The sequence below is a fragment of the Paroedura picta genome, chromosome 1 (assembly GCF_049243985.1).
Source record: "Paroedura picta isolate Pp20150507F chromosome 1, Ppicta_v3.0, whole genome shotgun sequence".
In the NCBI taxonomy this organism is placed as follows: Eukaryota; Metazoa; Chordata; class Lepidosauria; order Squamata; family Gekkonidae; genus Paroedura; species Paroedura picta.
The window spans coordinates 66,715,588-66,742,780 of NC_135369.1; the positions used below are offsets into that span (position 1 = coordinate 66,715,588).

The following is a 27,193-nucleotide window of genomic DNA, read 5'->3' on the forward strand; positions in this document are numbered from 1 at the left end:
AGAAACACGGGTTTGGAGACCACGACATATGAGGAAAGTTTGGGGGAGCTTGGTCTGTTTATCCTGTAAAGTAGCGGTCCCCAACCTTCTTGTAGTCGGGGACCGCCTCCGAGGGTGGGAGAGAGCCGGCGGCCTGGCCGCCTCCGCTTGCAAACACGCACGCGCAGTTGTCGCGCATGCGTGTTTTCGCCACTAGGTGGCGCTAACGCGCACGCGCAGAGCTGCCATGCGTGCACATTTTCGCCAGCAGGGGGCACAAACACGCATGTGCGGCAGCTCCGCGCGTGCTCGTTTGCGTCGCTGGCGTGCCTGCGGCCATGCCTGCTTCTCCCCCCCCTCTCGCTGCGGGGGGGGAGGAAGGCGCGGCCGCTGGCGGCTCGGTACCATGGCCTTTGCGGCCCGGTACCGGGCCGTGGACCGGGGGTTGAGGACCCCTGCTGTAAAGCAGTGGTCCGTAACCTTCTTTAGACTGCGGACCGGCGGCGTCAGGGAGGGCGATTGCCCAGCCGTGCATGCACTGCCAGGTCTCGCATGCGCTGTTGCAAGCGTGCATGCGCAACCCGGCCACGCATGTATGCGTGGAAGTGCCGCACATGCACTTTTTCGACCGTGCGTGGTGCAAATGCGCATGCATGGCCCAGAGCGACACTGCGGAGGCAGGGAGCCGCGGCCCAGTGCCAGGGCCTTCGCGGCCCGGCAGTGTTCCACGGCCCAGTGGTTGGGGACCACCGCTGTAGAGGAGACGACTGAGAGGGGATCTGATAACCATCTTCAAGTATTTAAAAGGCTGCCATGTAGAGGATGGGGCAGAGTTGTTCCCTCTTGCCCCAGGGAAACGCCCAGAACCAATGGGATGAAATTAATTCAAAAGAATTCCATCTAAATATCTGGAAGAAGTTCCTGACAGTTAGAGGAGTTTCTCAGTGGAACAGGCTTCCTTGGGAAGTGGTGGGTTCTCCATCTCTAGAAATGTTTAAACAGAGGCTAGATAGTCATCTGATGGAGAGGCTGATTCTGTGAAGGTTCAAGGGGGTGGCAGGTTACAGTGGATGAGCGATTGGGATGTGAGTGTCCTGCATAGTGCAGGGGGTTGGACTAGATGACCCAGAAGGCCATCAATCAGGTTATTGTCATTGCAGTTTACAGCCAGTGATGGACCAATTGTCTGTGAATATGTCTAGTCATTCCTTAAAGCATGGATGCTAACAGGCAACATTGCATACTGTGACAGTTAAAAAAAAAACCTTTCTATATTTATTTTTCAGTATTTTCCCTCAGTTTTTTGTTTGTTTGTTTGCTGGGTTGGTGGGGGTTGGTTGTTAAAGGCATCTGTTACACTTAATACTGAGCTGTACAATTACATGTATAGTAACACCACACAACAAACTCTTCTCAACTTTGATTATACCATTTGCATGCAGGCATAGCCGCCTATATTTCATTGTTCCACCAGGGCTCATAGAAAGTATTTTTGAGACAAGATGTGGCACTTCAGGTTATTATTCTAAGCTGTTCATAGGCAGAAGTGTTACCGTTAAACAGCTCCCGGGACAGAGATTTATTGTGCTGAGTAAATGTTTCCTTCCTGGTTCTTGTATGAGCAGCTATTTTGGTAGGAAATGTTTTATTTTAAGGATATTAATCTTGATAGTGTTTTAGCATAGCCCTTTTCCAGGCAGCTGACTCACACATGCTAGTAATCACTTTCTGTCACCTGATGTATCCACACATCACTGGATGTTGTGCTAACGTTGTGCTATTAGCAGGGGCTCATGGGAATTGTAATCCATGAACATCTGGAGAACCACTGTTTAGCCACCCCTGTGCTACAGTGACCATTAGTGTCTGGACTTTCCTGTGTGGACAAACCAATCCAATGGCAAATATTGCTACAATATAACAATATCCCACTATTCAGTACTGTGCTGATGCAGCCCTGCACATCCATTCAGCAAACAAAATGTTTCAGAAAAAAAATAATACATTAAAATCACAGTAAAAGATATACAAAATCTCTTTGGGTCACACATACAGTATCAAAAAATATGTCACAGATAACAAAACAACCTAACATATTTTGATCTAATTCTTCAGAGGGCAGTTATCAGCCAGGTAAAGGTAAAGGTATCCCCTGTGCAAGCACCGAGTCATGTCTGACCCTTGGGGTGACGCCCTCTAGCGTTTTCATGGCAGACTCAATACGGGGTGGTTTGCCAGTGCCTTCCCCAGTCATTACCGTTTACCCCCCAGCAAGCTGGGTACTCATTTTACCGACCTCGGAAGGATGGAAGGCTGAGTCAACCTTGAGCCGGCTGCTGGGATTGAACTCCCAGCCTCATGGGCAAAGCTTTCAGACAGCTGCCTTACCACTCTGCGCCACAAGAGACTCTGTTATCAGCCAACACATGCATAAATACAATTTCCATATAAAAATCTTTTTACAGCCAGGGAGATAAAACATAGGTTGATACCACAACCACCGTTTATGCACTGGGAACTTCACTGCCCCAGCTCCTGTGCAGGAGCACAAATGGATGAGGTGCACCAAGCCAAATCCTCCCCCATGTGGGTGCAGGAAGAGGTGGGGCAACCTGCCACGACTAAAACTCCAGCCTGAAGCCCAGCTTGAAACCTCCTGTGCGTAAATGGTCAATGAAGTGCCAATAAGTACATCAGGTCTATACTATGGGCCATTTCGCACAGAGCTCAAAGTTGCTATTTGGTTGCTGTTAGCGAAATCACTACTTCAACTAGCGAAATGTAACTAGCTGTGCCCGTAACGCACAGCTGCGGTTTTTGCGGAATTTAGCACTTTCACTTCTCGTCACTTTCGTAACCCACAGGCTTCCGGTTCTCCGTCTTTTCGCTACAAAGGAGGTCCCTTTTTAGCGCTTCTGGCCTCCCGTGCCCGTCAATCAAACTGCGGGCACACCTTTGACCTCGACCCTAAAGCCGGACTTGTCGGGGTTCCCTTTTTTTAAAAAAAAAACCTGGAAAACCCGTAGCAACGCGTTATCGTCAAATCATTGGCGCCCTTGGAACGTGTTTTCTATTGTTTTCTATGAACCAGAGGTTGATGCATTGATATGTTTGATAGGTTAATCCCCGCCCACAGTACACGCCCACAGGTTACCTGCTTATATGCACCTGGGCAGACACGCGGTCGGCCTCTCTTTGTTTGCGTAGCCTACTGCCCGCAGCACAGGTTAACGTTGAAATGGAGAGGATTATTGTTCAATTGTTGGCTCAGATGATTGCGGTGGTCCAGCGTATCCGCACCACTGTGCAGCATAGGAGGGCTGCTTCAGAGGAATACCGAGAACGTATTGCCAGAGCGATGACCAGCAGCACAAGACGTTCTCTACGGGCAACCATGGCGGCAAAGAGGCACTGGCAAGCTCTGGCAGAGGTCCGGTTCCCCCCCCGTTTCTGGGCGGACGAAAGATCCTCTGACTGGTGGGAAAATTTTGTGTGGGCTCGCTGGGATGATGACCACTGGATTGCCAACTTTAGAATGTCTAGGGGGACATTTTTTGAACTCGTGGAGGCTCTACGTGGACGCATGGAGAGGCAAGTCACTGGCATGCGGCGCCCCGTGCCAGTGGAAAAAAGGGTGGCGGTCGCATTGTGGTACTTGGCCACCCCTCAGTACTTCCGGACAGTAGCCCAGCAATTCGGACTCGGAGTCACTACGGTTGGCGATATCCTTAAGGAGTTCTGCCTCGCCATGGAGGCGGAATTGTTCAGCAAAGTCGTGTGCCTCGGAGACCGGCTTGGAGCGGTGAGTGTCATTCGATCCCCTTTGCCCTTTAAATTTTTTTTCTTGTTTGACAGGTCAGCAACGAAGACGCGATACACCCCACGCTGACATGCCATGGCTTATATTCTTTTCTTTCCCTTATTCCAGAGTATGGACGGGTTTGCCAGGCTTGGATTCCCGCATTGTTTTGCGGCCGTCGATGGAAGCCACATCCCTATCCGTGCCCCCGGGGGAAGCATAAAGGAGTACGGTAACAGGAAGGACTTTTGTTCTATTCTCCTGCAAGGAACTGTGGACTTCTCCGGCCGGTTTATCGATGCCGAGGTGGGGTGGAGTGGCAGGAGGCATGATGCCCTTGTTTTCAGGGAATCGAACCTCAGGAAAGCCATGGACGAAGGGGTCTTTGTTCCAGGAAACCCCACCGCCACCATTGAGGGCGTGCGTGTGCCGGCGTTGGTGCTCGGTGACGGAGCCTACCCATTACGACGCTGGCTCATGACTCCCTACAAGCGGCCAAGGACAGACGTGCAGAGCCACTACAACCTCAGTCACTCCCGGGCAAGGAATGTAGTGGAGCGTGCCTTTGGACGTCTGAAGTCCCGGTTCCGTTGCCTGATGTCCCGACTCCATGTGCATATAGACAATGTGACTCCGCTGATCATCGCGTGTGTCATTTTGCACAACATATGCGAGGACAAGGGACATAACATCCCCTTCCCTGTGGATGAACCTGATCCTGTGGTCCTTGAGGACACTCAAGACATCCCTGAAGCAAGGAGAAAAAGGATCTATGCTGAGGGGTGCAAGGTTCGGGACGCCATAGCCACCCACATCTACAGAAACAGGAGGCGTGTTTAATTGTTTTTCCCACTCTGTTGTTGAATAAAGTTTTGTGTTCTTTGTTTAACCTTGTCTTGTGCGGTTTGTGTACTTTGCCAGCAAAAAAACGGGGATTCTCTGGTCCAAAAGCACTTTGACAGCCCTAAATGCTAACTCCCCACTGAAATTGACACACACAATACGGAAGCGCTGAACGGGGAAAGTTCGGGGAGGCGGGTAGCCAGGAAGTATTGGCGACCCCTGTCAAACCGGAGGATCAATCCACTTATGTTCCAAGGAATAATTTTATTGGTGGGCAGCTTTGATACATTTAAAATAGGGGTGGTCGATCGGAGCAACGTACGTTCGTTCCCTAACCGTCATTCCGAAGATGCCGAAGCCACGGAAGGGCTCCTTCTGGCAGCGCGCCGAGGCTGAGGCACTTCTGGAGCTGGTGCTCCAATCGAAAAGTGTTGGCCGCCTTATGGCCAGCACCCACTGCCACACCAAGGGTGCTTACCTGGTGTTGGCATCAAAGCTGAGGGAGAGGGGCTATGTCCGGACCTGGGAGCAGGTCCGGACAAAATTTAAGCGAGTGAAGCTGGACTTCCTCAACAGTCTGGAACAGTGGGGGGGGGGGTCCCGCAGCCAAGCGGGAGGACGGTCTTCCACGACCAGATGGTGAAAATATGGGAGAAGGCTGGGAAGCCCCCCCCTGGAAATGAGGAGGCATATGGGTGAGTGCTGCCCTCGTTGTGTTTTGCCCTTAAACATGCATGGCATGACTAGCTGCCTCTTTCCCCTACTGTCCCCAATGAAATTCGAGAAAGTATTTAGATGCTGTCAACCCCCTCTGACTTAGCCCGCCAGTACTGTGTAGAACCACTTTGGTTATGCGCTTTGACTCTAACTGTGGTGTGTCTACCAGCTGTGTTTCATCTCTGGTTTGTGTGCTTTTAATTATGATTTATCTTTTTCTTTGGCCAGCCACACAATCACCATCCAAGATGGCAAAAGCACCTGAGCGTGAGGAGGGGGAGGAAGAGGGACCTTCCACCTCAGGACAGGCTGCAGGTGAGAGTTTTATGTCTGTGCGGGAGACCCATGTGTGTGTACCCCCATGGAGCAATATGGGAGCCTGCTGTGATGCTTCCATTTGAAGTGTTATTAAATTCTTTGTTTGATTTCTATAGCAGAAACTATGGAGGCAAGGCTGCGTGCCATGGAGGCCAGGGTGACTGCCTTAGAGGCTGAAGTGGCAGACCTGAAAGGGGAGTTAGAGCAGCAAAGGCAGCAGAGGGAGGCGGAAGAACGTAGGTTATGTTCCCCACTGCCCAACTCTTCTCACACTGTGGCTAAGGCCACCAAAAAGTGTATGCATGTAAACTAAAAAAATTGGAAAATATGTCTGGCACTAATGTGTACTTTTTCTCCCTCCCCACACAGTTAAGAAGAAGGAGGACGAAGACCTCTTCCGCCGCAAAGTTAGGGGGACCATGGGACGGTTGTGCAGGAGAGTGAGGGAGATGGAAGGGGCTGGGGAGGGGAGCGGTGGGACCTAAGTTTTGTTTTCTTTTTGTGTTTTGGGGTGGGGGGTGTTGGGGGGGTTCCCAGTTACTTTGCCCATTTTTCTATCCCTGTTAAATATTTGAATTTGTTAAAACACAGTTGGCTTTCTTGGAGGGTGGTGGTGGTGGGGGGGTCCAAGTTACATTCCCTTGTTTTTTTCCCCTGTTGAACTGTTTCTGAAAATAAAATGTTATTTTAAATTTCCTGAAAAAGACTCCAGTGTGACTCCTTGCACACCTTTCACCCCAAACTCCTAAAACACCTTTAACCTTTAAAACACCCTCCAACCTCCAACCCACACAACGGTGCCAGAATAGGCACAATCACTAGAGAGGGTACACAGAGACAGAGTCAAAAACATAAACTTTATTGAACAGGCAACAGCAAACACAGATAACCAGACAAACTGGCCCAAACTAGGAGGGGGAGAACTTGTCCGCGGGTTTAACGACTCTCTTCCCAAGAACAGTCCTCCTTCTCGTTTGGGTCGCGGCATTCTGAGAGGGGGTGGGTGGGGTGGGTGCTGGAGGTGGTGGGGGGTGTGTGGGTGGGGGGGGACGTGCACTGTAATCTGAGGAGGGGTGGCCGCCTCCATAACCGCGACCGCCCTCTCCATCAGCCTCCTTATCATTCGAACCTCCTCCACGCTTTCGCGTAGTGAGTTGTTCGAGTCTCTAAGGATGGCACGGAATTTTTTGCCCTCCTGGGCCACGAGGGAGAGCATCGCCTGGTCTGCAGCAGCGGCACGCCTGGACTCCTCCTGGCAGTGCTCCAGGATCCTTTCTCCCACACTAGTCAGGACGGAGACGCGCCGCAGCCTGCCGCGTTCCCTGGCCAGCCTCTCCTCAGCCGGGAGAGCCCCCCTGGGTGGAGAGCCAGCTGGCTCGTCGTCTTCTGAAAGGACCTCTGTTGGCAAAAAAAGAGAAACAGAACTGTTAGTAACAACGAGACAGTCAAAACCCACCCTGGTGCACATGGTGGCCTTTCTTGGTTACATATTGTTAAACCAAGACTCAGAACAATGCCAGGGGAGCACATGGTTATTGTTTGTTTGCCCATGGTGGCCTTTCTTGGTTACATATTGTTAAACCAAGACTCAGAACAATGCCAGGGGAGCACATGGTTATTGTTTGTTTGCCCATGGTGGCCTTTCTTGGTTACATATTGTTAAACCAAGACTCAGAACAATGCCAGGGGAGCACAAAAATGAAAAGGAAGCACACAGTTATTGCACACAGACATTGCCCTGCAGCCATGGCTCGAAAGGAACAGTTCATGCACGCTCACCATCTTGTATCTGTATACGCCTGCGCACGGCAGGAGGTCCAGCCACCCCACGCTCCTCCTCCTCCTGTGTCCCGGGTATGAAATCTGAAAAAAGGGAAAAAAGAACATGATTTAGGACCAAAGTGTGGCAAAGCAAGCTTCAAACCCTAAAGCAGCAACGTTGAGGGACTCTCTTCTGTCTCTTGGCAGTGCTGCTGCCCTGCACAAACAGAAAAGCACAAAGCAGTTAAACCCCCCCCCCCTTATTGCAACTGATACTTACCAACATTTGTGGACGCCCCAGAATCACTGTCCTCTGCTACTGCTGCAGGGGACTCGAGGACCACCGTCCCAGGCATCTGTGTCTCTGTGGACAAGAGCAGAAAATAGTGAAAAAGGAGCAAGCATACAACCTGAACCACACAGCAAGCTCCCAAAGTAGTGGCTAGAGCACTGCAGAAGGCCTATGGCTGAGGCATGCAGCAAAACTGTTTGGGTTGTTGTTTAAACACAACCGTTTTAAAAAGCCACCCAAAGCAATCCACAAACATCCAAGCATAGCATGCGTTGCAACGAACACAAGGCATACAATAGTGAAAAAGGAGCAAGCACACAACCTGAACCACACATCAAGGTCCCAAAGTAGTGGCTAGAGCGCTGCAGAAGGCCTATGGCTGAGGCATGCTGCAAAACTGTTTGGGTTGTTGGTTAAACACAACCGTTTTAAAAAGCCACCCAAAACAATCCACAAACATCCTATCATATTATGCGTTGCAACGAACACACGAGAAAACGATTCCCAAACGTCAGAACACACATTTGCTCAATATAAAATATAAAAAAAATAAAATATAAAATAAAAAGAAAATTACTTACCGGAGGCAAGGGGCGTTTGCTCAGGAACCTCCTCTGGCTCCCCAGGAGCGATGGCCATCAGGTCCACCGTGACCAATTCCGCTGGTCGTTGCTGGACGGGGGGGTGGAGGCCGAAAGCTGGACGAGGTGCCCTCGCCGGGATCCTCCTCAGCGGGTGGTTCCTCGACCGGGGCAGCCGGCTTCCGAACCACCTTAAGGCTCCTCCCGACGCGCTTCGGCCTGCCGGCTCCTTCCCCGTCTCCGTACAGCTGGCGCTGCTCCTCGAAGTAGGGGCAGGTCACCTTTTCGTTGCCGGAACCCTTGTTATGGTTCACGGCTCTCATGTACTCCGCCCGCATCGTTTTGGTCTTCGACCGGCATTCAAGGCCGGTCCTGTTGTGGCCCAGGGCACGCATCTTTATGGCCACTTGCTCGAAGACCTCCCTATTCCTGTGAGAGGACTGGAAGGCGTCCTGGATTTTCTCTTCCGAGAAAATCGCGATCAGGTCCCTGATCTCCGCGTCCCTCCAAGTTGGGCCACGGCCGGTTGCAGGGACGGACGAGGCTTGAGAAGAGGATTCCATGGTGCTTTCGCTAGTAGCTGAGCAAAATGGTGGTGCGAGGTGCAGGGTGCAACGGATCATATACCTTCCCGTACACAAAGACAAAGGGACTTGCCGGCTCCTGATTGGTAGAGGGCAGTAGGGGACATGCGCATTGGCCACATTAGGTCACATGTCACGTTCAAAACTCCTCGCGCGGGAACAGGATCTGCTCCTAATGGCCAGATTAGCGCCTTTTGTTTGACTTCTCGCATGCGCTGATTCGTCCACACGCGGGAAGAGCAGTTTGAACATGCAGCGGGAGCCATTTTAGTGAGATGTCCGCCATTACAAAAACGCATGCCGGTGTAAAACCGAGAGCAATTGCAGTGGTACGCGACAGTTCCCCAATAATATTCACCAACCAAAGCATAAATCAATGACATGTAACTGGCGAACGTTCGTTGTCACGCTCAGCGGACAGTTTTTTAAAATGAACGGCGGACGGCGACTCCGCTTGCCGGAGGTCTAGCCGCCGATGGAAGGGGTTGTCTGCACCCAAGCACAACCACGCACCCGGAACCACACAAAGACCCACTACACATAAACCGCCCCTCATGCTAGAATCATATCTATTGAACCCCTCTAAGCTAAACTGGAGACTGCGAGCGGTGAACGTTCGTTGGCACGCTCAGCGGAAGGTTTTTTAAAATGAACGGCGGACGGCGACTCCGCTTGCCGGAGGTCTAGCCGCCGATGGAAGGGGTTGTCCGCACCCAAGCACAACCACGCACCCGGAACCACACAAAGACCCACTACACATAAACCGCCCCTCATGAAATCACCTCGAATCATATCTATTGAACCCCAGTAATCTAAACAGGAGACTGCGAGCGGCGAACGTTCGTTGGCACGCTCAGAGGAAAGTTTTTAAAAATGATCCCCGTACGTTGACTCCGCTAGTACTGGCCTAAGGTAGACGGGGTTTTAAGCTTTGGGCAAATGTTTGGAACGTGACGGTGTGTGCCACTGTGCTTTTGGAAAACTATTGTGGTGTCCGGGCAGAATTTCAGAAAGTGATCGTGCTTGAAAGCCAGTCGCTGTCTCGTTGCCTCGTAGATCCCCGCTCGCTCTGAGAAAAAAAATGGCGGACAGTTCGCCGGAAGTTAGGAGGAAAGGCTCGGGAGGAGGGACTTTGAAGAAACCGCAACAATGGTAACGCACAAGTCTGTGGCGCTACTGTTGCAGATTGGTTGCAGGAGTGTATCGCTATCCGGAGGGTGAATCCACTTTTCTGGATTCCCCTAGAAGCGCTACAACGAAGCGCTTTTTGCGGGTCGGTTGCAGGACTGTTGCAGATTGTGTACGACGTCGTGGGTTATGGCAAATTTGTAGCGTTTCCAATTGGCAACCATCCTGCTACTTTGAAGCCATGCGAAATGGCCCTATGAATATAAAGAATTCATGTTCACAAAGTTAATTCCTCCAAAAAAGCAGCATTCTGCAAACCTCTCCTGGACTGAAGTGAAATCAACTGTGTGTGATTGTGTAATTCTTAGTGTATGCATAGCTCTATTGCTGTGATAAAAGGCTAATTCTGCAACAGAAAACCACTTGAAAATAAAGTGGCCTATATCATAATGCTTTGATTTACATGATACATCTGTATTTGGAATATAGTATCAGAAATCATTTTCCAAAATATTATGAGAAAAGGTGTGTAGATACACACATACCCCCAAAAAACACAGCAAAATGATCTACATATTGAAGCCCCTTCCTTGTGAATAAAGGGTTCATCTTTCAAGGAAAAGAAAGATATTGTAGAGAGTTATGAAATTATGTGGTACACAAAGCAGAGAATTTTTTTCTCTGATTTCAGGACACAGGAAAACTGCTACATTCAAAATCACCCGAGGAAATGGATTCACTTTGAATTCAGGAGAGAGGGTCATTGTTTTAGACTTTGATGCTACTAGATGTGATGGTGCCTTAGATGGCTTTAAGATGGCGTTAATTACACTTTAAAAGATGGTTTTAAAAGGGGATTAAACAGCTTAGCTGAAAATGCTTGTGAAAGTTAAAGGAGCCTGTGTGTTTAGGGCTGTAATATTAGAACCATAGGAGAGAAAGAAAGAGCAATTGCCTACATGCCCTTTTTGTGGATTTTCTGGCATGTCTAGCTGGCCATTGTGGGAAGTAGGTTACTGTACTACATGGACCTTGGTCTGATTCAGCACAGCTTTCCCTGCATTTTTAATGTCAGTTGAGTCAAAGGAAAAGATCATTCATTTTCAGGTGACATATAAACGGTTTTCCAAAATGATGACACTAGATCATAGATACAAATCATTGAAGACATAATTTCCCTGCCTTGCCTCTCCTCTTTCTTGGCAAGTATTCTGAATATGTTGATAAAGTTTAATGATTTCATCTGTTCGTTATGTCTCATGGATTTAGCAAAAAATCAGTGTTTTTAAAATCCATGCCACATTTTGGGACCCCCTCCCCCCATTTTTTTTCTTTTCTTTTTTTGGAATACAAATGAGCTGAATATTTAAGATCTTAAATGCTCAATTCCACTCATTCAGGTGATGGCTAGGAATGGGCTGTGAAGCCGGCAGTTGGTCCTTGTTTCATAACAAAAGGTTCTTTCTGTAGAATGCAATTAAGAAAAAGGTCACCTGGCCAGAGATGACAGGAGAATTTTACAAAAATGCAGGTAAACCAACCAAACTTTGCCCCCTGCAAAAATGAAGGGGGCAGTAGAAGCTTTTACACCATAACATATGCTACAAATACAGGGTTATTCTAACCTTCTAAAAATCCAGGAGCAGTTAGTCTGGATTCACAGAACTAGCAGGGACTTCCAATCATGTTTGCTTTATCATTGTGCCTGTTTTCATATCTGTTCAAAAGCTAATGTTCCTTATCTACCAGCTGATTGATGGCTTTTGAAAATATCAAGAGTTACAGGCAAGAAATAACAGGTCTCGGAATCTTTGGACTGGGACTTTGAGATTTATATACCCGTGTGAGGTGGAGGATTAGGGAATGTACAGAGCTGGTTGTTGTATATCCCTCAAGTTATTTTGCAATACACCACAAACTAGATAATGTTCCACAGGAATTCAGGTCTCTATTGTGCCAGCCTTTGATCTCAAATGGTTTTGTGGAGTAGGATGTTTTCAAGAAGAAAGGAAACCATGTACACTCTAGACACTGTATTGGGGCTCATCTCTCAGGAATGCAGTGGGTTAACAGTCAGCAGCCATTTAATCATTTACAAATGACCTATCAGGAAATCTGTCAGGAAGTGGGTACAGATTCCTGAGCACTGATGCAATGTATTGCAGTTATATTTTTATGCTCCCCCCCCAAAAAAAAAGATCATAAGCAACACACACTGGTGTGAATGTTCTTGAGTTTATCCAAATTCCTCACAAAATAAAGTATTCTGTATGATTGCTACTTAGCACTGGAGTGATAAAGATTCCCTTTTAAACAAAAATCTAGCAATATTGCCTCTACCCCCATGGGGTATATACCAGTCATTCCCAAGAGTGTATGGTGTAACAGCCAAACTAAACAAAGTGGCCAGAGATCTGTGCTCAGTTTTTGGGAATGCTCTCTCTATGGATTTCCTGCACTGAGCAAGGGGTTGGACGACAATTCTGTCCTTTCTAAGGAGCTCAGATCAACGTAAATCAGAAATTTCCCTTGAGAGGTATTTTAAGATGAAAGAAAGTGGCTTGGCCAGAACTAACTGATGCATTTTAAAGCTGAAGAGGGATTTGAATCCAGAAGAGTCCAAATCTATTAATTTTACTCTGCCTGGGGAAGGCCCATAGCAACTAACACAGTGTTCCTATAGGAATTTCTTATGCCTTCTTTCTCAGACTCTCTTAAGGATTTCTTTACTTTCTCATAAGTATACTAGAACTATATGGATTAGGTCAATTAGAATAATTAGCTAACAAATTGGAAGACTGCAGCCAATTCATAGGACTTCGCCAGGCCCAGCTACTAGTGCCCTACCTGTCCTCGGAACACCTAGCCACTGTGATCCATGCAACGGTCACTTCCAGACTAGACTACTGTAACTCACTCTATGCAGGCTTACCCGTGACTCTGATCCAGAAGTTACAGCTGGTACAAAATGCGGCAGCAAGGGTCCTCACTAGGACACTTCGGAGGGCCCATATTCAGCCGGTACTCCGTCATCTCCATTGGTTACCAGTCTGTTTCTGGTCAAGTTTAAGGTGTTGGCATTAACCTTTAAGGCCATACGCAGCTTGGGTCCTACTTATCTGCGGGACCATTTGGTTGCTTATGCCCCCCGCAGGGCTCTCCGCTCTGTGGGTATGAATCTACTGACTGTCCCGGGCCCCCGGGACGTTCGCCTGGCCTCGACCAGGGCCAGGGCCTTTTCGGTCCTGGCCCCAACCTGGTGGAATGAGCTCCCGGAGGAGCTAAGGGCCCTGTTGGAACTACCATCTTTCCGCAGGGCCTGTAAGACAGAGCTCTTCCGCCAGGCATATGGGTGAGGCCAGGGCAGAGCCCGGATTCCATCTAAAATCCCTAATCCATTGGCCAGTCTTTCTCTCCTCTCTCTCTTACAGAATTAACGTCTGACCTCTCTGAGCAAGTGGGGAAAGTTATAGAATAGAATGCCATCTTTTTATTGTAATAATGAGGTATTTATGAGATTTTATGTGATTTTACTTTGATTTTACATTTTATTGTGAACCGCCGTGAGACGGTATATAAATCCAACTATAAATAAATAAATTAAATAAATAAATTTATGTCAACTTTGGGTTTTTTTTGGGGGGGGGGCGTTATCAGGGATGTTCCACACATCATCTGGGATTCAGTTGGGATGGCTTAAAGAGGAAGACATTGCTCTATCATATTTGTAGATGATATGATGGAAGAAATTGCAGTTTAGAAATTATTCTGGTAAATATGGAGTCCTTTTGTATGAACAGTTACAATGACCTAGCCCACTTCCCTCCGTCAGAAGCAAGATTTTCCTTCCACTTTCTCCCTCCCTTTTTGATTAATTATTATTTTCTTTTTTGAAGAACTATGACTGTCATAGTATGAAAGTTTGCTGCTGACTCAGCCCACGAAAATGAGGGATAGGTTGAGATCCCCTTTTAATTTGCACCACTGAAATGGCACGAGGCTATTTAAAGTTCAAAAATAACAAAATATTTTATTCGATGTAGAGGAGAAAGGTCAGGTAAAATCAGGGGTAAATCAATAGAGGCACAGACTACAGTTCATATGTTTCAAGCAACTGAGAGTTTCTTAAGTTTTTCACAATTATATAATCTTTACAATGAGTGACATTTGTTTCAGTGTTTCCCAAATACACCAATATACTTTCTTTAGCATATTTGCCTGCTATTGGTTTCCAAAAGGCAGGAACACACTGCCTAGTTCTCCTTCACTTAACAGGCTAGTCCTCTTCTTAAGTTTTAACTGACTCCTCGGGATTTAAAAGGCAGTTTCTGAACACCCCGACCAGGAATCTCTCCATTCTTTGGAGCTATCTCCCTGTTTTAACTGGTATGATAGATACCTTTCTATACCCTTTCCAACTGTAAGGCAAATTTTCCCTCCAAGATGAAGCTTTCTGTCCCACCCAATCACTATTGGAGGTTTTGGGCTTTGTCCAGCCCTGGGAGCATCTGGGAAGTAGTAGGTTCATCTTTTCACTAAAGCCTTAATCAGAATGGCACTAAGGTATTTTTTTATAACCAAACACCTGGCTACCCAAATTCTCACTGCCCTAGTTTACCAGACACTGTGTGGATTTGCCCTGTCAACTGAAAACCCAGTACTCTCACTAGAGTTTCTCCTCAGATGAGTGTTTTAGCTAAGAATCTGTCCCTCCAACCTACCAACTCTCACTCCGCTGTGGCTAGCCAGTCATAGGGCTCAGAGCCTGTTTGTAGTTCTGGCTTTTAGCTGCTTAGTGAGGAGCTTTAACTCTTCCCTCACTGTTGCTATTGTTATAACACTCAGAACCTCTTTTTCCAGGTGCTGTCCATCATAACTGGATAGGGAAATTCTCTGACCCGAAGAGTTATTGTTCACCTTACCCAGTCCTCCAGCCAACTTCCCCGGTAGTATGTGTTAAACTGCTCTCAGTCAGGGCTAAACACAAATTCTGTCAGCACTAAGCCCTTTTCTATTTAGGCTAGAATCAGACTCATTAGTATTAGACTCTTTACAGTCAGTGCTTAATCCAGACTGCCCTCTCCCTTACCTATTTACACAACACTTATAAGAATTTAAAGTATAGTAAAACAAATTCAGTAAAAAAAAATCAGTACAGTAAAATAGAAATTCAACAAATAGCAGGCTTTTACATACTAGAATATATTATGTACCAAGTGTCTGAAGGAACTGGAAAAATGATAGAATGGCAAGAAATGGACAGTGAAGCTGTTTACCAGGACTATTGAAAATGAGGAGGAATAGGTCCCAGTTCAAACAGATCACGTACAAAATGTAAAATTGCCTAAGGAATGTAACATATTGACACAGAATACATGGACACTTTCTCTGGTGGTTTCAAACACACAACTATATGAGCAGCTACTGATAAGGGTTTAAAAGTTGTGGAACTCAGGAATATACAGCAACTACAAAGTAGATTACCACATTTTATCCGTATGCTAGCATAAGATATTCTTTCACCAAAGTATGTAGTTCACTTGGCATTACTGAGAGCCTCTTGTGGCGCAGAGTGGTAAGGCAGCAGACATGCAGTCTGAATGCTTTGCCCATGAGGCTGGGAGTTCAATCCCAGCAGCCAGCTCAAGGTTAACTCAGCCTTCCATCCTTCTGAGGTCGGTAAAATGAGTACCCAGCTTGCTGGGGGGTAAACGGTAATGACTAGGGAAGTCACTGGCAAACCACCCCGTATTGAGTCTGCCATGAAAACGCTAGAGGGCGTCACCCCAAGGGTCAGACTTGACTCGGTACTGGCACAGGGGATACCTCTACCTTTGCCTTGCATTACTGAGGTAACCTGACTAGGAGAAACTTTTCCCAAATTTATAGGGGGTCTAACTCAAATAAATTCTGTACCCAGCTCTGACAGCTAGGAATGTATTTAGCCCCCCCCCCCGCCTCAGTCTTTTGAGAGCTCTTCCAAATTTTCTTGATTATATGTTCCATGTTTTCAATCAAATCTTCACAATGGTAAGGGTCAGAAGTTATCAGGCAGTTCATCTTTGGAATCAGGGTATACGTATGGTGTTTTTGTAATCTCCTTTCCTTTCCAGACTAGGTTACATTCAAAACATCTAATGGCCCTTAAAATATATTTACAAAGTCTTGTTTCTGTTTGAGGGAGGGGGAATCTGCACTGTTCATCACCAGCAGATGTAGGCTTTTTTCCTGTTTTAACTGTCTACCAGGCTACTTGCTTTGGCACCCCACTTGTTGGTCCTTCATGGTAACTAGTTAATCACTAGGTGAGAAAGGAAGCTGAACTAGATGGACTACTGGCCTGGACCCAGAAAAGCTGTTCTGATGTAGCCTGATCCTAAAAAAGCTATCACTTTTGGGATGCATTTTCTGCTGAGTATGGTATCTCTAATTCATTGCCATCAAGTCTTTAATGCTGTGATTTCCCTTGATGTCTTTAAATACATTTAATTCCTTTTAGTAATTGCTGTCTTTTAAAACTGAATTAGTGCAGTAAAACAGAAAAGCATCTACACTGACACTTGGGATCACCAGAGCAGAATTTGACTTGCACATTGATTTCACACTGCTGAATTCAAGCTATACTTCCTTTTAGAATGACTGTTATTAGATCTCTGTACAATTACACTTCCCTAAGAGGAAATAACTCTCTTAAAAGAATTCTGAGAATTACTGGAATGTGCATCTTGCCCTTATCTTTGTAATCCAAAATGTACTTCTGGCTGAAGTAATTTCTATTGTACAATGGAGAATGCCCTCTCCTTCCCCATGCAGGCTGACTGAAAAGTGCTTCTGAGGGGAAACAAGGTTATGCCAGTATTTGAATTCTAGCTGTGATTAATGTCCTTGGAAAGCCTCTCTGGCCATTCTGTATTGCTAAGTCAACGGAGCCAGCTCAGTGTAGTGGTTAGGAGCGCCGACGTCTAATCTGGCAACCCGGATTTGATTCCCTTCTTCCCCACATGCAGCCAGCTGGGTGACCTTGAGTTTGCCACAGCACTGATAAAACTGTTCTGACCGAGCAGTAATATTGGGGCTCTCTTAGCCTCACCTATCTCACAGGGTGTCTGTTGTGGGGAGAGGAAAGGGGAGGTGACTATAAGCTGCTTTGAGACTCCCTCGGGTAGAGGAAAGCGGCATATAAGAACCAACTCTTCTTCTTCTTCTGCTACTGCTACTGCCTAAACCATCATAACCTGCAAATATGGATGGGGGGAACACCTATAAATACAGGGTGTGTAGACTTTTCTAGTGAGAAAGATTTTCTCTTTTTCTTTATTCTGATTAGAAAAGAGTATTATTTGTTCTGTATCCTCAATAATATTGACATAGATAAGCAGCAAGAGTTGATTTTAGGGAAGTTCTATAGATAACAGAGATGTCTGTACATCCTAGAACACTCTGCCAGAAAAAAACTATTGAGCCACAAAGTCAGCTTGTTTCTTCTTCACAGAAAAAAGCAGCAATCTTCTATGATTGCTTTTTGCAGCAGAGTCCCCTCAGTTGACCAGCACAGTTTAAGCATTTTCAGCTATAGGACCAGACACTCTTTAAAAGCCAGCAAGTAGAACAACCAGGGTTAAGGGACAAAGAACTGCATTTGCATATAATAGGAAGCTGATTGTAGCCAAATAACTTCAAGGCAAACATGATAGGCAACCATGACCTTTTTGACCTCTGCATCCTACACAAGCTTCTCATTAGTTCATCTTAGTGTTTGCTGCTCAACGACACCAAATCATTCAGCTTTGGTAGCTGTAACTTGTTTCCCCACTGCAACACCTGCATGATGGTTTGATGTGGTATCTGCCTATGGAGCAGGGGAAATAATTTCCCCACAGGGTCATGGTCAGATTAGGTCAGACTTTCTCAGTAAGGGTTTCATGATGGCCCTGGAAGGATTTCCTGAATAGGTTGGAATTAATTATTGGGTGATATGACCATACGTATATGGTCATGTTGACCTGTTCCCCCCTTCCCAAAACGGCCAATGAGGGGGTGAGAAGGGGAGAGTCACTAGTGGAAGTGTGCACAGCTATACTTCCCAACTATATTCTGCATGATTGCACCACTTCTGGGGTTTCTCAAAGCCTAAAGAATGTTTCAGGGGGTTCTCAATGGTTCTAAAGTTGAGAAAGGTTGAATTAGGTCATTAAAGTGCACATGTCACCAACTTTACCTTCTTTTTTACTAGCAGTGTAAGATGCTTGCATCAGGCATCCCTTTATTATTTTTTTTTAAATAGTAAAGTATGTGGAGGGGAAAAACAGTTCCTCTCATGAGGCTGTGTGAGAACACACATAGATAAACTGTTATAAGTCTGGCAGTTCAGTCTCAGAATCAGACACCTGTCCAGTAAAAGGCTTTTTCTTCATACCATTCTCTAAACCATGGAAGTAATGATGAAATATTTTGAGGCTTGAAGGTACCAGGAAGTGATGTTAGCTGGCCATGCCTCCCTGCCACACACCCTGGAAATAAGAGGAGCCTCAGCCAGCAAAGGTTTAATTGGCCAAGGCCCCACCTCATCCAGGCCCACCATTGGCCATTTTAGGATGGAGTGGGTCAACCTGCCCAAATTAGAATTGTTTAAAAAACAAATTAAAATCTTTTTCTTCCCTCTTTGCTTGGAGCCAGAAACAGCAGGCACACGTTGGAAAGGCTCTCCCCACCACCACCACCATTTTGGAAATTGGCGTTCATGGTACCATTATGGTTCTGTGGTTGGGAAACTCTGCTCTAAGCTATAGGCAGTGGGAAGGGAGGGGATCAGTGCCTTTCTCACTTGTGGAGATACCATTCTTCATGGGTCAAGTGTGATTTCTGTGCATGCAAACCAAAGAACATTCTGCTCCTGTTATAATGACATACAATTGTAAAGCAGTCAGGTCCTTTTACACAGTGGTCCCCAACCTTTCTGAGGTTGGGGACCGGCAGGGCATTGGGGCGCGGCCCACGGCCCGCGCGGGCCACGCCCACGCATCGCCCGCGGGCCGCGCCCATGCATCGGGCCGCGCCCACATGGGCACGGCCGGCCCTGATTTCCTCTCCCCGCCCTCCCGCAGTAAGAAGCTTCCCGGGCCGCAAGCTTGCGGCCTGGGAAGTTTTTTACTGCGGGGGGGGCGGGGAGAGGGAGCCGCGGCCCGGCGCCATGGCCTTCGCGGCCCGGACCACAGGTTGGGGACCACTGCTTTTACACATCTAGTATGGATGTGTATAGTCTTGTCCCAACCAGCAGCTGGGGATATTGTACAACAGGTTTCTGAGACTGAAAGTTACTAGGGAACTAAATGCATTACAAACCTAATAACCTAAACATTCTTTAATAATCATGGCTTCTCCTCAATAAACCTAGGAGTCCATAGCTGTATGTGGATACCAGTACTGCAAAATGAATTGGTCTGTTTAAGCTGCCAGTAATGTTTCTGTCTCCTCAATACCATACAATTTGAATTCCTCATCTTACAATCAAGCAATTGTGACGCCTGCAGGGTAGCTCTATTTTTGTGCCCAGTACAGCCTGTAAATTTACACTGAGTTTCATTAATGTCAACATTCACAAGTGGGTATTGGTAATAACCCCAGTTGAATTGTGTGGAGGTGAATTTCCTGCAAGGGTCAACATCCACTTATGTCAACATTCATCAAATTCTGGTCCCTCACTGTAAAGGCATACATAAACATTTACCCTGCTCATGAAAAGGTAGAATTCTGCACATGACTGCCTCTGAAATGTAAAAATATTTGAATTGATTGACTTCTTTCTTTCAGGGAGCAGGTGACAGCTTTGTGGGAGCACTGGCTTTCTACCTGGCTTACTATCCCAACCTGCCACAGGAAGAAATGCTGGAAAGGGCCAACTTTATTGCATCAGTGAGCGTCCAATCAACAGGAACACAAACTTCCTTTCCCTATAAGAAAGATCTGCCGCAGTATCTATTTTAAGTTGCATCTATAGTATTAAAAGAGAGAACAAATTATTTTTCTCTGTGAGGATAAGAGTGTAAGTGCAATGTGTAAGAAACTAGAAGCTGAAAAGACTTGGCTATGCAGAACAGATTCTGGAAATTTAGCTACCCTACACAAGGCATGCAATTGCAATATCCCTTATTTGCTAAAAAGAGAGGCAAGTTTGCTTTTGATGTTATAATTCTCCTTTAGTTTAAAGGGGAAAAAATTGTGAAGTTATGTCAGGTAAATGAAGCATCTCTCTTCCTGTGCCTATGATTACATAGTTATCCCAGTACATACTAGATCTAGAAATATCACAGTACCAGAGACAAATCCAAGGATCACTTCCTCTAAATACCTATTTGATGAAATGCAGCAGCAGGTGTAATTCTACATATTTATTTTTTTGATAGCTGCTACAAGCAATATTAGTTATAACTCCATGACATTTGATGCACTCATCAGTAGTATCAGTAAAATAATTTGTCAAGCATGACAGAATTACTGAATCTTATGTTGGAAAAGCCAGGAAACTATGAACCTTGGCCAATATTCCCTTAAAGACTGCAACTTGCTTTTCATGACTCTGTGTCAAGCGATTAAGAAAACTTTGGAAACTAATGAAGCCCAGCTAAAGGACTTCAGTTTTATTACCATGTGAAACAATGTTCCTTTGAAGAATACTAATAAACACTGAAATGAAGCACACAAACAATAGGATTCATTGTCTTTTAATGGGGAACTGTAAAAATATGTCAAAAAGATAAATTGGTGGCCAGACACCAAGAACTTTCTTTCCCCACATTGTTCTTATAGCCTTCAATAGCTTTCAAATCTCAGGAGAGTTGCCCCCTTGGTCCATTTTCTCTGCTTTTAGGGAATACTATACGATCATCAACTTAGCATTCCCTCCACCAAGTCTGTTTAATCTAATGAATGAAATCACTTTAGCCAGTTGTCATCTAGATGGAACGGATCTTTTTGTGCTCTTTGAAAAGAACACGCTGCTTAACTGTGGACAGAAAAAAGTGAGACAATTTAGATTCTCAAGAATTATGCATGTCTCTAAGCACATCTTACAGAATTAACATCCAACCTCTCTCTGAACAAGCGGGAAAAGTAGGGAAAGTTATAGAATAGAATGCCACCTTTTATTGTAATAACGGGGTATTTATGGGATTTTATGTGATTTTACTTTGATTTTATATTTTATTGTGAACTGCCGTGAGACCTTTTGGAGAACGGCAGTATATAAATCCAACTATAAATAAATAAATAAATAAATAAACAAATAAATAATAAATAAATAAATAAATTCACAGGTCAATGAGTGGGCCAGTACCATATCACCCAACCATCATTTTACAACTGCAATTCATTTGGTGGCAGCAGCATGTCAATTTTGCCACATGAGAATGAATGTCATGTCCATTATGGCTCAATTCCAAATGGATAGGATACCACCCAAATTTATGGTTTAGTTACTTCATTTATATTCTACTTTTCTTCCCAATGGGGACCTCAAAGCATTTTACATTGTTCTTTTCTCCAGAATTTTATCTTCACAACAGTCTTGTGAGGTAGGTTGTATGACAGGTCCAAGGTAACCGCATAACCTTTTGTGGTAGAGAATCACAGAATCATAGAATTGGAAGGGAACATACTGGTCAATTAGTCCAACCCCCTGCTCAATACAGGATCAGCCAAAAGCATCCATGATAAGTATCTGTTCAGCTGTTGCTTAAAGACCACCAGTCAGGGGGAGCTCACCACCTCCTTAGGCAGTCAATTCCACTGCTGAACTATTCTGAGAGGGGAACAAATCCTGGGTCTCCTAGATCCTGGACTAACACAGCTTTGGGCTCATCCTGCATTGAGCAGGGGGTTGGACTAGATGGCCTGTATGGCCCCTTCCAACTCTATGATTCTATGATTCTTATCCATTATACCACATTGTCTCTCAAATCTGCATTCCTCCAATAGCACCAGTATTCAACACTGCAGAACAGAAATTGATAGCATGCACCAGGAGAGCAGATATTGTGAATAGAATGATCCAGACACCACCAAGATGTTACTATTTTGTTCTCAGACAAAGAAAGGAAACACACTGGAAGAGCTTGGTCTAATTTATAACAACAACTTCGAAATCATCATTCTTACTCAACTTCCATTTCTTCACAGCTGAACATTCAACAAATTAAAAGGGTGGATGCATCAGAGCAGTTACTACATGCTGTCAATCCCTAACAGGAAAAGGTGCCTACTCTGCTTCCGGGTCAGAAAAATTTTCAGTGCTACCCACTGGTCTTTTTGTTGGGGAGCACAGGCCTTTCCTTCTCACCCAGAAATCATATGCCAAATATCCTTATCCCAGGAGAAGAAAGCAACAATAATCCTGTTTCTCCCATGGTTGGGTCAGCTTCCAATACCACTGCTTGAGTATCAGCAGTACTGAAATAATTCTGTTTAGGAACTCAGTGGAAATTCTGAATAACCATCATTAACCTGCACACTCCTGAGTGTATCACATAGAAAGAAAAAACGTTTTTAAAAATCCAAGGGATAGACTCCCACATAAGGTTAGGAGCACAATGTTGATCTTTTGCTCGTAAACAAGGCAATGAATACAAAAAGTTCAGACTCTTGTACAGGCTTCAACTTAAAGATGAAATCCTAATTTTTTTAAAAAAATCTTGTCTTCAGTAGGGAAGCTTCTAGTCCACCCACTGCTTAAAACTCACTGAAGGAATACAAATCAAGTATAGTTGAAGGAAAATACCAAATCTACCGCTGTAATTAATGCAAATTTAATTTTTTAATCTTTGCACATAAGAATTCACAGTTATGAATACCAAGCAATGCAGTCCATATGTTCTTATTAAGCAGCAGGGCTTCATGCTATCAAATTCTGCCTTCTAGTCTGCCACTGTCATTTTCTCTACAGCCTTGCAATTTAGGGGGGGGGGGTTTACATTATTCCCATTTCACCTGCGACCATGGGGATCCTGTAGGGATGTATGGTAATCTGAATATCCATATCACTCTCAAGTAGTTATAACGGCAAAACATTTATACCAGTCTCAAAGGCAATGCATTGGCTCACTTCTTACCGAAAGGATCATATCGCAGCATGACCAGCTTTTCGTCAAGCCGTTTTCTTCTTATGTTGAAAGCATAATTCGTTCCTGCTTCACTCAACATCCTCACAAGAATATACCTAGAATGGCAAAAAATAACCAAAAGAAGTGAGCTGTCTATGACTAACTGCTATTTTGGCACAATGTGCAACATTATGAGAGAATCTATAACTTAATAAAAAATCTACCATCACTATTCCAGAAGGGGAATTCTTAACATTAAAAATTTCAGAATCAAATTTGCCTTTTAAACAAAAAAGTATGCACCCTTCGCTTGCACCAGTTGATAAAATCAGAAATTCTAGCAATATAGTCACATTGCTAGGGATGGGCACAAATCAAATCATGAAGCAAAATTCATCACAAATTTTCCCCGTTTGTGTTTTGCAAAGAACTGCATAATGCTTCCCATCACAAACTTTAATATGTGGTGGCTTGTAGACTGAGCAGAAAGCAGGAGTTTAAAGTGATTCTGAGTCCCTTTAAACCCCTGCGTTGTTCCCCACAAAAGCCGCAAAGCGAAACTGTTTCAAGCTGCCTTATGCGGTCCCTTTAGGCTACTAAGTGAACCATGAACCTTATTTTCCCAGTTCATGCCCATTCAATGCTGACCCCTCCCTTCCCCAGGTCTGAATTCTTCAAAGTTAAAAAATGATACTCCATAAGTAGATGCTTACACCTATAACCAATAAATGCCAGAAACAGAAGTAATTTCTCACTACTCCTTGGGGGAGGAAAAGAATCCCATTTATTAATTGCTGTTGAGGGCAAAGTGATACTTTTCCTCTTGAAACCAGTCTTTAATTTGCAAGTTTCTAATTCCACTGAAACATTAGAACAGGAGGGACATTTTCAAACACAGCAGGTGGTTGGCAACAGCTCCAACGAAAGCTAATTTTTTTAACATTCTGCAGCCATAAAACTGTGTTGTGATTCTCTTCCTCTATCCAATTTATGTAAGAGATATCCTCAAGCCTGCACACTCCAAGCACCAAAGTCATTTTAATACCTCTATTCCCTCTAGAATGACAGAACTTTCCCCTTTATTTTTAAATGTTATTAATATTAAAATATTACTGACATGCACAGCTAAGGGCCAGAAATTACATACCTGGCTTTGAAAAAAATCTATCATTACAAACAACCCAATCCAAGCCTGGTCTTTCAAGATCAAACAGATAGACATTCCAGGCCCTATCTGAATACTTTGAATATTCTACATTCTCATTTAAAGATAACAGTAGGTACCTTCCAAATAGGATATTATTTTATTCTGTTTGTATTTTAAAACAATGTTGATCTTTAAAGGTTTCCAAGGCACCTTATATCATCAACGTAATGATGACAAACCAATCTTAAAAACATACTCAACCAAACAGCCAGCAATTGTTCTCAGAGATGAACAGCCACACACAGAGAGAAAGAAAACACTGTTGTTGAAATACTTAAGTGAATAAGAATGGCACTTGAAAAGTAAACAGGATAAATACTGATCAAAAAATACTTATTGGCAGCATTTGATGTCATTGACCACGAATTGTTGTTGCACTGCTTCGCCAAAGCTATAACACCATTCTTTTGCACTTATTTGCAAGTGCATACAAATGAACAATCCCTTCCTACAGCATCCTTCCCATATCCTGCTGCAACAGCCATCATTAAAATAATATGCCCTTAAAAAAACCTTGTTTAACAGTTATTCACAAGGGGGGAGTGTTGCCATCATGTCACAAATGATTTATAGCCATCCCATACGGCTTTCAAGCCAAGAGACATTCAGAAGTGGTTTGACATTTCCTACCTCTGCATTGTGACTCAAGACTTTCTTGGTGGTCTCCCATCCAAATAGTAATCAAAGCCTTAATGTCCAAGATCAGGCAAGTCAGGGCTATTGCGTTCAGAGCTAGTTATTTGCTATTAACAACAAACTGACGTATGGTGCCTCACTTGCTTTTTGTACATGGAAACCTTTCTCTACTGTAGGACAAGTGAGGACAAGTCTGTACATGAGCAGCAATCCATTGCAGAGAGGGATAACACCAGAAATAAAGTAACCAAGAATGCCAAACAATAAGTAATGAGTGTAATATTTAAAAATTAACAAGTAACTTTAAACTTACTTGGATTTGGCCTTGGCCACTAGTTTTGGAGGGGGGAGGGGAGAGAAAAAGGATATCAACATGTTCTCCATTACTAAATGACACATAGAATTATACACACTTAAAAAATTCAACTAAATAATTGTTGTATACACCCTGCAATAACCAAAGGGACACTCTACCTATAAAAGTGTTGTTTTAAGATTTTTTAAATACATGTGTACTTTTTGTTTACAGGCATCAAACAAGTTGTGGTACCTGCACCACTGGTTCCTAAAAGGCGGGTTCTAGATTGAGAGTGGCCAAATTGTGTCTCCAGACGTACATAAACAACATTTCCCATAAGATGTCCATGAATTACATTTCATGTACATCTCATGGGAAATGTAGTTCATGGACATCTGGAGAGGCAGTTTGGCCACCCCTGATAAAACAATAACCTATTTCACACAGTGGCCTGCCAGTTCCTCTAGTGGGCCCACAATACAACATAAAGGCCAAGGCCTTCCTCTTGTGTTGCCTCCTGGAACTGCCATTCAGTTTACTGCCTTTGAATATGGAGGTTCCCTTGAGTCACCATGGCTAGTAGCCATAAACAGGCCAGTCATCCAGGAACCCGTCTAATCCTTCTTTAAAGCTGGTTATGATTGAGGCCATCACTACAATGCCACAATTTAATCGCTTGGTTTGTAGACATAGTTCCTTTTGTTCATCCTCCATCTACTCCCCCTCAGTTTCCTTGGATGTCCTTGAGTTCTAGTGCTTTGGTGCAGAAAGAAAACATCCGTCCACTGTCTTCATTCCATGCACTGTTTTATAATCATTTATATCATGTGCCCAATAGATGTCTATTTGCTAAACTGAGATGTCTCAGATTCTTTAGCCTCTTTCCTCAGACAAAAGGTGCTCCAAACCCTTATTCATTTTGATAGCCTTCTGTACTTTTCCCAGCTCTGCAATGTCCCTTTTGAGATACAGTGAGCAGAACTGCACACCATATTGCAAATGTAGCTATTTTGTTGGCCATTTTGTTTTCAGTCCCAGCACTTTGCTTTTTCCACTGCTGCAGCACACTTTGTTGACACATTAATGAAGCTGCCAATGGGACTCTATATTTAAGTAGCTAATGCAAACATGGCATGCACCCAGTTACATTACCTATGGGACCAAACTTGACAGCGGACCCAACCTTGGTCTGCTCAATATGGGAAATGGTTCCACAGCTACAAAGTACAAGGCTGCATGCTATCCCTCTTATTGAACCATGCAGTGGCCCAGCTTCCAGGAACTGGTGCATAGTTATGTAGCTTACTTCCAGGAATGTTAAACCTTTACCTCCCATTCACCACTGAGGCTTGTTGCCAACTCCTTAAGATTTTCTTAAGGGAATGCAATAGATCATCAGCTTTATTATGAAAGCTGTGTTGCGTCGTAGGCCAAAACCAGGCCAAAAGCTGCGTTGCGTCGTAGGCCAAAACCAAGGGAACATAGCTTGAAACCAGTGAGGAAGCCGGGAAAGGCCGTGCACGGGTCAATGTCTCAATCGGGCAAAAGAACCACCCGCCGCCCCGCCCCCTCTCCGGGCAGCCTATAGCGCGAGCGCTGCACTGTCCTCTGGGAGCTGCCAAAAAGAGAGGCCGAGGAGGCCGCCCTGTCTGCTGGGCTCCCCCGCCCCCCTCTCAGCCGCAGGCGAAAGCGTGGCCGACAGCGCCCATCCCCACTCACGAGCCACTCCAGTCAGGAACATGGCGACAACCACCACGACGCCGAGGAGCGGCTCCCACTCAAACTCCAGCACAAGCCCCTCCGCTAACACTTCCGGAGCACGAGCTTCGCCTCTTCCGGGTGACAAAACACAGCGCGCACCCGGTCGCCGAGTCGCGCTTAGAGTCCGCCCCTTGCTTTGCTCATTGGCTCCCCCAGCTGACCAATCCCGCCCTTGACTCTCCCCCTCCCTCGCCC

General features: G+C 45.2%; 2 protein-coding genes across 11 annotated transcripts in view; one reads left to right on the plus strand and one right to left on the minus strand.

Moving 5' to 3' along the window:
* RBKS (ribokinase) overlaps window positions 1-20,707 on the plus strand; it is a 97,721-nt gene extending 77,014 nt beyond the window's left edge. For 5 of the 10 annotated variants that reach the window (XM_077341656.1, XM_077341588.1, XM_077341638.1 and 2 more), the window contains one exon: window positions 19,813-20,707. In XM_077341656.1, coding sequence (XP_077197771.1) covers window positions 19,813-19,986 — 174 coding nt within the window. In that variant the 3' untranslated portion in view covers window positions 19,987-20,707. Of the gene's footprint in view, window positions 1-5,566; window positions 5,654-5,772; window positions 5,972-6,025; window positions 6,134-19,812 lie in introns of those variants that run through there. The other 5 variants (XR_013231736.1, XR_013231739.1, XM_077341596.1 and 2 more) reach the window with 5 other exon arrangements.
* MRPL33 (mitochondrial ribosomal protein L33) lies at window positions 20,708-27,133 on the minus strand. Its single transcript, XM_077341667.1, has 4 exons — window positions 26,957-27,133; window positions 25,253-25,271; window positions 23,106-23,212; window positions 20,708-21,004 (listed from the first exon to the last, which is right to left on the minus strand). The coding sequence occupies exons 1-4, from the start codon at window positions 26,976-26,978 to the stop codon at window positions 20,955-20,957; spliced, it is 198 nt and encodes a 65-aa protein (XP_077197782.1). The 5' UTR covers window positions 26,979-27,133; the 3' UTR covers window positions 20,708-20,954.
* Between the last annotated feature and the right edge of the window lie 60 nt (window positions 27,134-27,193).

What these genes read in the sequence shown, in the direction of transcription:
- MRPL33 (XM_077341667.1), bottom strand. Translation starts at nt 26,978, where the DNA reads ATGTTCCTGACTGGAGTGGCTC. An exon ending in GCTGCGATATGATCCTTTCG is followed by an intron (nt 21,005 to 23,105) that starts GTAAGAAGTGAG and finishes TTCTGTCCACAG; the next exon opens with TTAAGCAGCGTGTTCTTTTC.